Source organism: Vidua chalybeata (genome assembly GCF_026979565.1).
Source record: "Vidua chalybeata isolate OUT-0048 chromosome W unlocalized genomic scaffold, bVidCha1 merged haplotype SUPER_W_unloc_1, whole genome shotgun sequence".
Classification (NCBI taxonomy): domain Eukaryota; kingdom Metazoa; phylum Chordata; class Aves; order Passeriformes; family Viduidae; genus Vidua; species Vidua chalybeata.
In genome coordinates, this window is record NW_026530320.1 from 2,519,625 (window position 1) to 2,534,011 (window position 14,387).

At 44.5% G+C, this 14,387-nt stretch overlaps 1 protein-coding gene across 4 annotated transcripts in view; it reads left to right on the plus strand.

Annotated features, from left to right (window-relative positions):
• Positions 1–1,963: 1,963 nt before the first annotated feature.
• The window catches only part of LOC128782841 (zinc finger RNA-binding protein-like), a 69,228-nt gene continuing 56,804 nt past the window's right edge, over positions 1,964–14,387 (plus strand). For all 4 annotated transcript variants that reach the window (XM_053933332.1, XM_053933333.1, XM_053933334.1 and 1 more), the window contains exons 1-2: positions 1,964–2,159; positions 2,406–2,490. In XM_053933332.1, coding sequence (XP_053789307.1) covers positions 2,123–2,159; positions 2,406–2,490 — 122 coding nt within the window. In that variant the 5' untranslated portion in view covers positions 1,964–2,122. The remainder of the gene's footprint in view (positions 2,160–2,405; positions 2,491–14,387) is intronic.

Here is a 14,387-nt window from a genome sequence, read left to right on the forward strand (position 1 = left end):
GTATTCAGCACTAATCACTAGCTAATAAACACAAGTCATAACTAGTGAAATACACTGTTTAGAACACTTTATGTCACCCAATTATAATTCTATTAATTTTAGTTACTGTAAGTTTAATGATGTCTATTTTAATACTCATGTAGAATTAGAGGATGTTAAAACACATGGCCAGTCTGACCTCACTCTCTAGAACTCATAGAATCTTACTGAAAGAGAACGGTCATGATGGTAGATCAGAATTTAAATCAAGACCCCTGTAGTAAAAGAATTTACTATATTTTAAGAAAAGGGGGGACTGAAACAGAGATTTTTAGAGTTAAGTTAACAAAATGAATTAAGTATTTATAATTTAGCTTGTAGAGTTATGTGTTGAATTTTAACCTTTTACTTAAGAAACCTCTGCCTGGTACAAAGGGCATAGGAAAATGCAAATTTCTGAAGCTTCTTGCATAAAGAACAATACCAGAAGAGGCAAAGAACCCAGATAAAGAAGCTCCTCTGTCTCCAAGCCTATCAAGACTGACAGACCTACTCAGATAAGCACCAAAGGACCAAAAGCGCACGCGCAGAGAGGAAAAGTTCAAAAGTTCAATCATGAGGAAGACTACAATCTTCAGCCTCAGGACCACCGAGAGACCCCCGTGCGACCACCACAGCAAACCACGCGTGCCCAGAAGGGCGTGGACTTATTTAGCATGAGAGGCGAGGACAGGCGGGGCCAGGGGTTGAATATGCATGAAAAAGTTGTGCAATGTATTAGATATGGAACATCTTTGAGAATAAAGGTGTGGGTCAGACTGAAGCTCGGGGCACAAGTTTTGGAGAGCTATCTCACTTGTGCCGGGCGCTGACATACATACCCACTTCATAACTACCCCAGGTTGTGGAGTCTATTTATTCATTCCGCGTATCGCTTCACCTAGGAATTAACAGAAACTTTTTGACAAGTACCAGACGAAGTTCTTGTTTTAAATAAAATATATGCATAATCATGAAGTGTTTTGTATATGCAACAGGCTATTGCTTTTAAGGTTATTCCTTTGTTCACAAGGCATGCTTGTCGTGGCTTAAGTGCCCGAGAGCATCCGGACGTCCGTAATTCTTTGCTTTTTATTGTCTTGTAATTGTCCTAACTCTAAATTTTTATTACTCTAATTGTATTACTATTTTTATAACCATTTTATTATTATTAAACTTTTAAAATTTTAAAAACCAAGTGATTGGCGTTTTTCACAGAAACTATGTGATGTAAGATACTTTTTGTAACTAGCTCAAGGAATGGATAAGATTACTAAGAAATTCTTTGCATATTGAAAACAGCAACAAGACACCAAAATCCAGAGAAGAATTATTGCCTCCTTATCAGGATTGTTCAGACTTCTAGGAGCCAAGAAATTTATTTACAAGATGAAGGGGGGGGGGGGCAGAAACTAAGCAGAAGACACCCTTTGTTTGAAAAATTATTTTTGAATCGTGTATGAGATATATGAATATGCAACAGGCTATTGCTTTTAAGGGGTAATCCTTTGTTAGCAAGGTATGCTTTTGTGGCTTAGTGCCCAAGAGCATCCGGACGTCTGTAATTCTTTGCTTTTTATTGTCCTTTATTGTCCTAACTCTGACTGTCCAAATTCTTATTGCTCTAATTTTTATTACTATTTTTATAACTATTTTATGACTATTAAACTTTAAAAAATTTAAAACAAGTGATTGGCGTTTTTCACAGATGGAAGCAGGGAGAAAGGGGACAGGCAGGAGGAGTGGTACGTGCAGCGTTACTCTAAGAACAGCTCTTCCTCGCGCCCGGGCCTCAGCGAAGGGAACTACAACTCCCAAGAACCTTTGCAACATCAAGCGCAGGAGGATTCACGCCTCAAGTGTGGTGGGAGCCTACGCGACATCGAGGGTGCTCTTCTGCGGGCGGGGGCGTAGTCACTGGCTGAACTACAACTTCTAGCAGCCCTTCACACATCTCGCGCGTGCGCGCGGCCTTGGTCCGGCCACACTGCCGTTGTCGCCGTAGGTGTGTGTGGAGGGGGGGAAGGGAGTGAGCGGACGCGGCGGTGAGAACGGGGGTGAGAGTTCAGAGTTCAACCGCCGTTGTCCCTGCTAGCTTGCACTCATGATTCCTATATGCCCGGTAGTTTCTTTCACCTATGGTAAGTAATGGCGCTCGATGTTTCTGTTTGTCCGTGAGCGTGGGGGGAGGGGGGCGGCGGCGAGGGGGAGGAGATGCGGCCCGCGCGCGGGGCGGAGGAACGGTGGTCCTGAGGCGGCGTGTCTGACCTGGCGCTCGCGCGCACTTCTGTCTCTTGTCTGTCTGTCCCTTTCTCTCCCCGCCTCCTCCTGCCGGGCCTCCTGTCATGGCCCCGACCGCTGCCGCCTCTTGGTTATCTTCGCCACAGTGCCCAGCCGCCTGGGAGAAGATGCCAAAATGGCCACCGGCAACTACTTTGGATTCACCCATAGCGGGGCTGCTGCCCAGTATAGGTAACCACCGCGACCCCTCCCTCCCTCTGTCCTTTCCCGGAGTCACTTCCCTCTTCGCCTCCGGTTTCGGGTCCCTGATCGGGATCTCCCCGCCCCCTCGGGGTGAGTGCTCGGGACTGTTCCCATCCTCCGCCCCGTGTAGGGCCTGCTTCTGCAACCCGCTACTCCGCGATAGTTGTGCTGGAGACCCATCTGCTTATCTGCCTCTCCCGCAGATGTGTTTTCTTATCCTGGTAAGGAGCTCCCTGTATCCCCAGTGGTGTGAGGGTGGGGAAGTGGAGCCGGACACCACGGAGGAGGCAGCATCAAATCCCAAGGCCCTTAAATTAAAATGGCCACTTAGAGTCAACAACGCCAACAAGTTACTGTCTGCTGCCCTCCGGACACTTCTCCTTCAGTGAAGATGGGGCTTGCTCCCCAAGTCTTTGCTTCCCCCTATGTCAGTCTGGGAGGATAGAATCCTTTTTAACACGTGTTAAAATTACACCAACCTAACCTATGGGATAGATAAGGGAAGAATAGAAACACCAGAAAATACAGGGGACTGTCCCATTCCACTGAAGCAATATTATAAATAATGTATCAGGAAATAGAGAAAGTACTTTTGGAGGCATGCTCCTTTTAAAAAGATTTCCTGCTTGGGTATCTAGGATCAGGAGCAGGTCTTACAGTGGAGCTTGGGGACCTGTAACCATATATTTTGTATAGGTATGTTGCCTTAAATTTTTGCATCTTTGTGCATCCAAATTGTGTGTCAGACTGTTAAAAAGTAATTGGTAGCATCTATTATCTCACTTTTTCTGAAATCGAATTACTTAATTTGGCAAAACCCAGATACAGTCATGAACATCATCACATTTTTGGCTTGTGTTGGAGTAGCACCTTGAAGTTCATATTTGAATCTTTGTTATTTGTTTCATAAATTTATAATAAAGGCCTCCCTTGACTCCTAAGTCTTAGTTAATGGGAAAATCGTAGGATAAAGCAAATATATGAAATGTGAGGGATTATTGGCAAATGAATGCAGATGTGTGCTGCTGTTATCTAGCTAATCAAAATTGCATACCCGACATAGTTTCAGGAATATATAGTTTTATGTGGGTCTTGTAATGACTCCCAAGTGATTCTTTTCTGGAAATGGACATAAATTAATTTCCATTTACTCCAATGTATAATAGTTAAAGGAGAGGATTAAACTTAGCTAATCTTTTTGTTCTTTTTTTTTTTTTATTAGGTGCTCACAGTATGTTTATGTTTTACTTGACAGTTGTGAAATTTGAAAGTGTGTTGTCATGGGTATGAAGGAGTTTTTAAATAACATAGAGGATGTTTTTGTAAATAAATAAACAATATTTGAGTGAATAATAAACTGAGATCCATATATAAATGCAATTTTGAAGTGGAGATTCAGTTTTTAAAATTGTTATTCCTTTTATTGTGGGGCTGAGGTGGTCTGTAGACTTAAGAACCTGAACAACTAATTTGAAATTTCCTTAAAACCATATAATTGGAAGACAGTTCAAGTTCAAAACTGTTTTCATAGTTAATCCTAAATGTATTCTTGAGAAAATGGAAAGACTGATTGATTGAAAGCTTTTTCTTTTGCTGTCAAAATACAAGCTACTATTCCATTTACATATCAGTAAAAGACTCTATCCTATAAATGGTTTGTATATTTGCCATGTCTGAAAGTGAAGAGACAAAGCAATCAGTGTTAAAGCAGTCCTTTCATAAGAATGTATTTAATATTTTTGAACAGAAAACACAGGAGTCAGTGTCTAAAAAGGAGTTTATCTTAATGTAATGACATAATGATTTAATGAGAGAAGCATTAGATTATGCAAATACCAATACAGAACATTTTTCTGAATATTGCAATACCTTTGTGCTAGTAGTAGTATTGGGCCTAGGGTTATAAACCTGTGTGCAATGCAAAACTCTGTTACTTAAGTAACTATTAATCCATTTATTTGCAAGCCTGAAATAAATGTGAAATTTGGTGATACTGGTCCTCTTTAGTTTGTATATGTGTGTGTGCATTCTGCAGGCCACCTTAACCACTGTGTGTCTATTCAGTTTGACATGAACAACCTAATATTGGCTTGTTTTTCATGTGTAAAAAATAGTAGCACTCTTGATTCACTGCTGGAGAAGAGGCATAATTATGCTTTTATTTTGAAGTTGGCTGACTGAAATGTGAGGATGCTGATGGAGAGATAGGGACATTGAGAATTGTTTGGACAGAGAAGTGTGCAAATGTGATGGTCTCTATCTTGTTTCAAGATTTTGGTTCCTGTTAAGAAGATAAAGAACCTTTGAGCATCTGAGTTTCATCTTACTTATGTTCATACCATGTACTTACTCTAATGAGACAGGTCACAGATGTGATATTCTTGGGTAGTTAGGAGTGAATTGTTAACTTCGAATTGCTAAGTGTGGTGAGTCTTTGTAGGTAAAGGCAATTAATTGTAGTAAATAGGGTCCAGAGCCAATCACAATGCCTGTGAGTTTAGATTAAGATGCAGTCTTCTAGGTAGCCGTATGGAAGTGAACTCTTGCAATTATAGCTAGTTTTCTATTCAAGTGCAGTGTATGATACCGGATATTCGAGACTTGTACAGAAGTATTATGACCCGCCCTAGAAGGCAAGGGTAACCTAGGTTCTTGTTAATCCCTTGGGGTGGATTAGAGTGAAATGACACTGATTGATGTTTGTAAATATATACATATAGGATTTATTTTAGAACAATTTGGTTGCAATTGAAACACAGATGAAAAATGAAAACCCTACAATTCTTATAAAGATTTGTAGGGACGGTATGTTTATTACAGTGTTGGATGCATGTGGGGGATTGTTCCTCTTTAAAGGACATGTGTGCCCTTGAGGATTTTCGATATTTTTTTATTATTCTTTACTAATTTACATATTTATAGAATTTTATAATAGGTTTATGTATATTCATTTTGTTGATTTTGTGTTACACTTACAGCTAGTTACACTTGTACTTAGTTTTTTGTTAGAAAGTATAGAAAGAACTTTTGGGTTACTTTGCTTTGTTTGTTTTAAGGTTTAAGGAGTTTCTCTCATTTCTTATCTCTTTAGCTTGGAAATTTGCATTTTTTTTCTTTAGCTGGGGCAGTTTTATTAGTTGCAAAGTTACTAGACTAAACAGCATATTTTACTTATGCTAGCAAGTGCAAAGTGGTACATTTTATCTAAATCTAAATAGATTTCTATTCTTAAATTTTCACTCTGTCTCACAGTGGAAAGCAGGTATGTAGCCATTTGGGTTATTATTATCTATCGTAATATAGCAATATAAAGGCATGAAAATATCATTTAAGAAAATGTATAAGGGAAACAAAAGAAAGGATAAGAGTAAGGGAACATATCACTACCCATGGATCTGCAATGAGAGTTGATGCAATTTTGATGTCTGTTGGTCACAGTAGTGATCACTGTCTTGATCCATTGGGGGTGAGGAACAAACCCTTGAAACACAAAGTCCAATGGGTTAAAATATGCTCAGGCTCTGTGGGAACATCCAGGTACCTCCCCTGGGGGGGAGCTTTCAGTCTTGTGGTGGAAGGCCTCAGAAATTAGTCTGGGGGCACTTTGGGGTTCTTTGATGGTTTATGACACCTTCTAAGACATGGCATCTGCCTCTCACATCAGCACAGTTGAGCCAGTTACGCCCTGTGATAAATTGAGGCGAATAATTTGATTCAGCCTTTTTAAGGTCAATTAGAATTTTATTAATTACAGCAAGCAGTAGCAAGCAAAACAGCGCTGGGTGGGTAGGGGTCTCCTAACCGCCCCTCCTGCAGTGTCCCACACTGCAGTGCCCCACACCCCACTCCCTTATTCAGTTTCTTTTTATAGTTTCTTGGAGGTTTCTTCATTCGTGTCTTTTGCGATAGTGGTGTGCGTAGCTTGAGCATCCCTCTGCATCGTGTCTGCGTTGTGTCGAGGCAGGTGATCGCTAATTTCACAATCGGCTCCGGACAGTGATGGGCGTACCCGGAGCACTCCTACGTTGTCTAGTCCGGTGGCCGTTGCCTGGTGGTCACTGATTTCATAATCAGCTCCGGCCATCCCCCGACATCCTTAGCCTGTGTCTGCAAAAAAGCTACAAAAAGCTCCCTATATGGTGATTAATCATACTTTAATTTTTATATTTCCTCCTTTAATATTCCAATTCTTTTGATGAACAAACAAGTTACCACAGTTTATCACAATCCCCCATTTTCTCTTTTACCATTTTGTTCATCAAATCGCTTTGCTGCTTTGTAGGCTAGAAGTAAAGTGTTCAGCATTGTCCTGACTAGAAACACCACTAGGACAGAGCAATAGAAAACTAATAATTTGCCAATAAGGGTGGAGTCCTAGCCTTGTTTTTGTTACGTAATATCCTGTTTTCCCCTTTTTGGCTTGCTGCTCCCTTGGTGTTTCGGAGGCACTTAGACTGGTCCTTTGAGGGATCCTAGTACTCGGCTGGCAATAGTTGGAGCATTTCAGCATTGTTCCACTTAGAGGGGGCTTGGCCTTTTCCTCTCTGCCTCGCTCGCCGACTCGGGTGCTTCGAGCCGCGAGGTAAACCATCTTCTCGGCAGCAGCAGTACTCGCCTGAGCGTCCCCTTTTCCGCTCCTGCCTAGCCTTGTACTGTTCCCAGTTCTTATCTTTGACCAGAGGTGGATTGCAAGGAATCCCCTTCAGTTCCTTTCAACAACACCCTTTTATTATCTGAGCAGCAAATGGAGTGGGCTCGTTAGTATGAAAACAAGAATATTTCCCACCACTCAGATCCAAAACTGACCCACCGATTTTCCAATTCTCCTATCCTTAGCACAGTTTCAGTTAGTTTTCGCTGAGTTTTATAGCACTCAGTACAAACCCCAATTGGTGGTCTTCCCCTCTGGCAATGGACCCACCACCATTCTTGGCAAATTTTACATATAAAGCACACAAAAGGGTAACAATCTCCACAACCTTCCTTATTACAAATCACTATATAGTCTTTAGCTAGTTTGTAATTGTATCCCTTTGCTTCCCCTTATGGTTGATTTGGATAATGTCCACAGAGTTCATTAGTTTTTCTTAAGAGTCACTTTCAAGTTCCCAGGCTGGCTAGTCACTCTCCACTGGTTATTTGTAGCAACCAGGCCTTTCACTCGGCTGGCGTGAGTCCACCCCTTTTCGGCCGTCCTGACTGTCGTTTCTGTGGTAAGCAAAACAAGAAAAGGACCTTCCCCACATGGAGTTAAGGAATCTTCCTTCCAAGACTTAATAAGTACTTGATCCCGTGGTTTTATCTTATGGATTGTGATATCCAGAGGTGGTCTCTGTGCCAACACTCCTTTCTTCCTCAATTCCTGCCTTCTGCTCATAATTTGGGTAATGTAGAATTTAATATGAGAATCTTTTAGGCAGGGGTGATCTGTGGGGGCTTCCATATCATAAGGCATTCCAAATAGCATTTCAAATGGGGAGATTCCCACATCAGTTCGGGGTTGAGTTCGAATGTTCAATAAGGCAAGAGGTAGGCACTTAACCCATGACATTTTTGTTTCCAGCATTAACTTTGTGAGTTGTTTTTTTATTTCTCCATTCATTCTTTCCACCCTCCCCGAGCTCTGTGGATGCCATGGGGTGTGATATTTCCATTGAGTCCCCAAAGCTGTCAGGACATCTTTTGCAATTTTAGAGGTGTAATGGGGTCCCCGGTCTGAGTCTAAACACTCAATTAATCCATACCGGGGATAATTTGCTCTAATAATACTTTTACCACAGTGTTCGAAGTAGCTCGGGCCGTAGGATAAGCTTCCACGTAATGGGTTAAGTGGTCTACCAGTACCAATAGATATTTATACCTCCCCACTTCTGGTAATTCTGTAAAATCTATTTGTATATGTGAAAAGGGTCGTTGTGCCAGTTCCCTTCCGCCCATTGGTCTTTCTCTTAATTGTTGTTTATTTATTCTTTGACAGGTTAAACATTGTTGGGTTAACTGTTTTGCAAGATTATAGACCCCTATACACATATATTTAATTGCAAATTGGTCAACCAGGGCTTGAATTCCCCAGTGGGTTTTCCTATGGATTGCTTGCAGGACCCTCATTGTCATTCCTTTTGGGAGTACCTCCCGCCCGTCCGGTAGTATCCACTTGCCTCCCTCTTTTTCCTTCACCCCCATTTGGTTTAATTTTTGTTTTTCCTGTACCATGAAGGCTAACACATGGTTAGTGGGTTCATGGAACCGGCAATGTTTGTCTTGGGGGTTATCACAGGCACACTGTATCGAATCAATCCCGTATGCATCCCAACAAGCCCAACATGGTTCTTCCTCTAAGTCAGCTCCACAAGTGGAGCAATCTTCCCTTTGTGTGACCCCCCCCCACACTTATATGGTTTTAAACTCATTAGAGCTGCCTTTTTTGCCTCCTGGTCGGCTAAGTTATTTCCCTGTACTGAGTTTCCCATCCCCACTTGATGTCCTTTTACATGAACAATAGCTATTCTTTCCGGACCTCTCAAGGCCTGGAGCACTTTCTGAATTAATTCCCCATGTATCAACCCCTTTCCCTGTGAATTGATAAGTCCCCTTTCTTCCCAGATTTTACCAAATGTATGAACCACCCCATAAGCATATTTTGAATCAGTATAAATGGTCCCAACCTTTCCTCTTAGCAGTTCTAAAGCTCTGAGCACTGCATACAATTCACATGCTTGTGCTGACCAGCTGGGGTTAAGAGGACCAGATTCTATTTTCTTAAAAATTTTCCCATCCACAATAGCATACCCAGATTTCCTTTTCACTTCAAGGACCTGAGAGGATCCATCTACATAATATCGATATCCTTCCTCTAATTCCTCCTCTTTGAGATCTGGTCTTATTTTTGTTTGTTCCTCTATTTGCAAAAGACAATCATGAGTTAGTCCCACAACTGGTTCCCCATATAGAAACTGGGCTGGATTTTGTAAGCTTGTGGTTTCAATACTTAACCTAGGAGAAGAAATTAGGATGCCTTCATACTTTAGGAGTCTGGCATCTGTTATCCATTTATCTGCTTTTTGTTGTAGTACTCCACGAATGTTATGAAGAGATAAAACCTTCAGTTCACTCCCAAAAGTTATCTTTCCTGCTTCTTCTACCAAAAGGGCAGCAGCCACTATCGATTGCAGACAGGCAGGCCACCCTCGGCTAACAGGGTCGAGAAGCTTTGAAAGATATGCCACTGTTTTTTTCCTCCAGCCCATTCCTGGGCTAACACCCCGTATGCCACCCCTTCCTTGACATTAATGAATAAAAAGAGTGGTCTTTTTAGATCCGGGAGGCTGAGAACCGGGGCATTGACCAGTTCAGTTTTTAATGATTTTAACCGGGTCTCATCCTCGGAGCTCCATTTTAATAGCCCGTCTGTTGTTAATTTTTCATACAGAAATTTAACTTTCCCACTAAAATTTTCAATCCATTGTCTGCAATACCCAAGAAGTCCCAGTAACTGTCGAACCTGCCTTTTAGTTTTTGGAGCTTCCAGGGAAAGTATTCCCTGGACTCTATCAGTATCCAGTTTCTTAGTCCCCTGAGTCAGCCAGTGTCCGAGGTACTTAACTTCCTCTTCCACGAATTGTAATTTCGACTTTGAAACTTTGAGTCCCTTAAGGCTTAAATAATTTAGGAGTTTTATAGTTTCTTCCCTTACTTTTTCTTCTTCTTTCCCTGCAATTAATAAATCATCTACGTATTGTAGAAGCACAATCCCCTCCCCCTGTGAATATTCTGCTAATATTTGTTCCAGAGCTTGCCCAAACAAATTTGGGGATTCGGTAAACCCCTGGGGAAGGACTGTCCACCTCAATTGTTGTTTTCTATGTGTATCCGGGTCTTCCCACTCAAAAGCAAAATAATCTCTAGAAGTTTCCTTAAGGGGACAGGCCCAAAAAGCATCTTTAAGATCTATTACACTATACCACTGGTTTTCTGGGCCAAGTTGGCTTAAAATAGTATGTGGATTGGCTACGACCGGGAATCTTTCAACTGTTCTTTTATTGATTTCCCGCAAGTCATGCACCAATCTGTAACTGCCATTCAGTTTCTTTACCGGCAGAATGGGGGTATTGAAAGGGGACATGCAGGGTTCTAAAAGTCCCTTTTCCAAAAGTCTCTTTATTTCTGTTTTTAGTCCTTCCCTCCCCTCTTTGGGTATGGGATATTGCCGAATCCTGACAGGGATTTCTGGGTTCCTGATAGTTACCTCAAAGGGTTCAATATTTAATTTCCCCACACTGTCGGGGGTATACCAAACTTCTGGGTTAATCTTTTTTTTTTTCATCTTCAGCCCGGAGAGGATATAGTTTTACTGTTAGTTCTCCCTTTTTTTTGCCTCTATCCCTATCCCCAACTCGACCATCAAATCTCTCCCTAATAGATTATAATCTGCTTCTGGAACTAGTAAAAATGACCCAATTCCTAATTTAGAATCACTTTCTAAGAGTACATCCTTAATTACAGGTACTCCAAAGGGTTCCCCTTTGGCCTCAATCACCTGTATTATCTCAGGTGAAATCTTACACCCTTGGGGAAGGGTCTGGACGGTTGATCTCTCCGCCCCTGAGTCCACAAGGAACTCATATTCTTGTTGCTGGGGACCTATTTTTAATTTTACCAGGGGCTCTGTTCTTTCTCTTGTCCCCAGCAGATGGAGCCCCCGACCCCCCTAATCTTCTTTGAACTGTTCCTCATCAGCAATCTTCTGCCGACACTCTCTCCTCATGTGTCCCTTCTTCCCACAATAGAAACAGACAATGCTCTCTCCACCTCTCGACTTCCCTTCAAACCAACTCTCGACTTCCCTTCAAACCAACTTTGCTGGACGTCAGTCTGACCTCTGGACTGACCTCCAGTTCCCCCCACCGGGGACTCCGCTGTCCCCCCCCACTGCTGCTAACACGATTCCAGACTGCTTTTTAAAACTCTCATCCTCTCTCCCAACACACACCTTTTGAGCCTCTCACAACAACTCATCCAATCCTCTCGCCTGCCATCCCTCCAACCTCTCCAACTTCTTCCGAATGTCCACCCAAGAATCGACCACAAAATGCACCTTCAAAAGTGTCTCACCCTCTGGGGTATTGGGGTCCACCCCTGAATACAACTGGAAAGCTTTCTTCAATCTCTCCCACTATCCAAAGAGCTGCATATTCGCTCTCCTCTTGGTTAAAGGGCTCTTTGGAGTTAACATATATATTTAGAGCTTGACAGATCCAATCCTCAAACGACCCAAATACGGGCCAATATAGTTGGTCTCCCCTTATTTGTTTACCTCCCCAAATTTCCATACAATAATGGATCATTTTAACCTTATCTTTTCCTTTTCTAGAAGGAAAGGCATCCCAATACTCTACCATTAAGCCTAGTGGAAGTTTTACTGAGATTCTCCCACCCATGGGTTCAGCAGATTTACTTTTTCTCTGACCCATCTTCTAGAGTGCCTTCTCACACTCAACACAAACAATACGACAGTCGCTTCCCCCAATTCGTGGCCCACTCCATCGCCGGATATGGGAAACGCACTACTATGGGGTCCACACTCACTTGGGGAATCTGAGCTGCCAGTTCCCCTCTCACACACACGTTCGCATTCGCTACACTCCAGGACTCCCACCCCTGACCGAGCGACCGAGCAGACCGGACTACTCACGTCTTTCCGGCGCCTCCGTTTCTCGACCGGGGCTTCGCCCTGTGTGTCTTCTTATTCACCTCAATCACCCCGGGACTACACACCCCTAAACGACTCTTAAAGACCCCGTTTCCAGGGTCGAGGCTTTGTCCCTTTCACATGCACTCCGGAGCCCGCTTGTACAGGGCCCACCGTCTTTTTCACACGCACACGCATTCCGGAGCCCGCTTGTACGGGGCCCACCGAGCACATACACTTATACTAAATTAGTAAGCCGAAACTTGGGGAAGTTTCTCCGGGGATCCCCCGCCCCAGGAACTTTGACGCAGTCCACCTCCACGTCTGGGTTAGGCCCGCTTGCTCTCCTCCTAACCCAGGAGCCTCCCCACCGAGGGTAACTCGATGCCGAGGGGGTGCAGCTCTCCCCCTCCTACGTCACCCAACCCTGGGAAAAAAGAGGCCCACCACCCACCGGGAAAAAGAGGCCCACCGGGGGCTACTTACGCTTCCTGCGTGTTCACTCTTCCGCGGTTCTTCGTGCACAAAGATTAACGGGGGTACCTTTGCTTGCTACTGAGTTTTAGGTTCGTCGGTAAAGGCCCAAGGAGGAAGCCCCCCCTTAGGTCCACCGCAAAAAGGCGGTGGGGCGCCTCACCCTAGTGGGGCCTTCCTCCCGGGTTTCCTTTATCCGAGTCACGGCACCAAATTGTGATAAATTGAGGCGAATAATTTGATTCAGCCTTTTTAAGGTCAATTAGAATTTATTAATTACAGCAAGCAGTAGCAAGCAAAACAGCGCTGGGTGGGTAGGGGTCTCCTAACTGCCCCTCCTGCAGTGTCCCACACTGCAGTGCCCCACACCCCACTCCCTTATTCAGTTTCTTTTTATAGTTTCTTGGAGGTTTCTTCATTCGTGTCTTTTGCGATAGTGGTGTGCGTAGCTTGAGCATCCCTCTGCATCGTGTCTGCGTTGTGTCGAGGCAGGTGATCGCTGATTTCACAATCGGCTCCGGACAGTGATGGGCGTACCCGGAGCACTCCTACGTTGTCTAGTCCGGTGGCCGTTGCCTGGTGGTCGCTGATTTCATAATCAGCTCTGGCCATCCCCCGACATCCTTAGCCTGTGTCTGCAAAAAAGCTACAAAAAGCTCCCTATATGGTAATTAATCATACTTTAATTTTTATATTTCCTCCTTTAATATTCCAATTCTTTTGATGAACAAACAAGTTACCACAGTTTATCACACGCCCCATCAGACCTGGAGTCTTGTGTCCAGTTCTGGGCTCCCCAGTGCAAGAGAGACATAGACATATTGGAGAGAGTCCAATGAAAGGCCACAAAGATGATGAAGGGGTTGGAGCCTCTCGCCTATGAAGAAAGGCTGAGAGAGCTCAGACTGTTTAGCCTAGAGATAAGAAGGCTCAAGGGGGATCTTGTTAATGTATATAAATACCTAAAGGAAGAGTGCAAAGAGGACAGAGCGAGGCTCTTGTCAGTGATGCCCAGTGAGAGGACCAGACGCAATGGGCACAAACCAAAACACAGGAGGTTTGGGTCGATTTGGGTCGGTGCCTCATGACGCAGACGAGCAAGGAGGACGCTACAGCGTCCGCACTGTTCACAGTCTGGGGGCACATCTACATAGCCCTGCAGGGCAAGACCCAAAGAGGCAGCGGTTCCGACCGGGACATTTCGGGATTCCGGACACTCACTGCGCCGCAGTCTGCACCCCGGCCGACGTTGCAAGGACTGCATGGAGCGGCCCCGGACCGGCGGCCGCTGCCACCGCCCGTGGCTCTGCAGCCCCGCCCCCCTCCCCTTTGCAGACTGCATTCGCGGGGGGGCCGGCGCCGCCTGCAGTCCGTGGCGCAGTGGGGACTGGAGCCCCCCCGACTCCTTCGCTAATGGAGCCTGCGCAGATGTACGGGTCCCGCCTTCTTGTACTGCCGGGACCAGCAATGGAGCCTTTGACTTGTCCCCTGGCACGCTCCCCGCTGCCCGCGGGGCCTTCGGCTTTGCCGGCGGGGCAGGCTTTGCCTCCCGGTCCACCCCTCTGCGCGCCGTGCGGACCGGCTGATTTGATATCCTTTGCAATGCCAGCGCCTGCGGTGCAGCAACACATCTTGGGCGGGACCTCCATGTCGTTTTCCGCTCTGCCCTCTGTGGGACTGGCTCCTGCGCCAGGGTGGTGGCTGCCTTCCACGCCCCGCATGC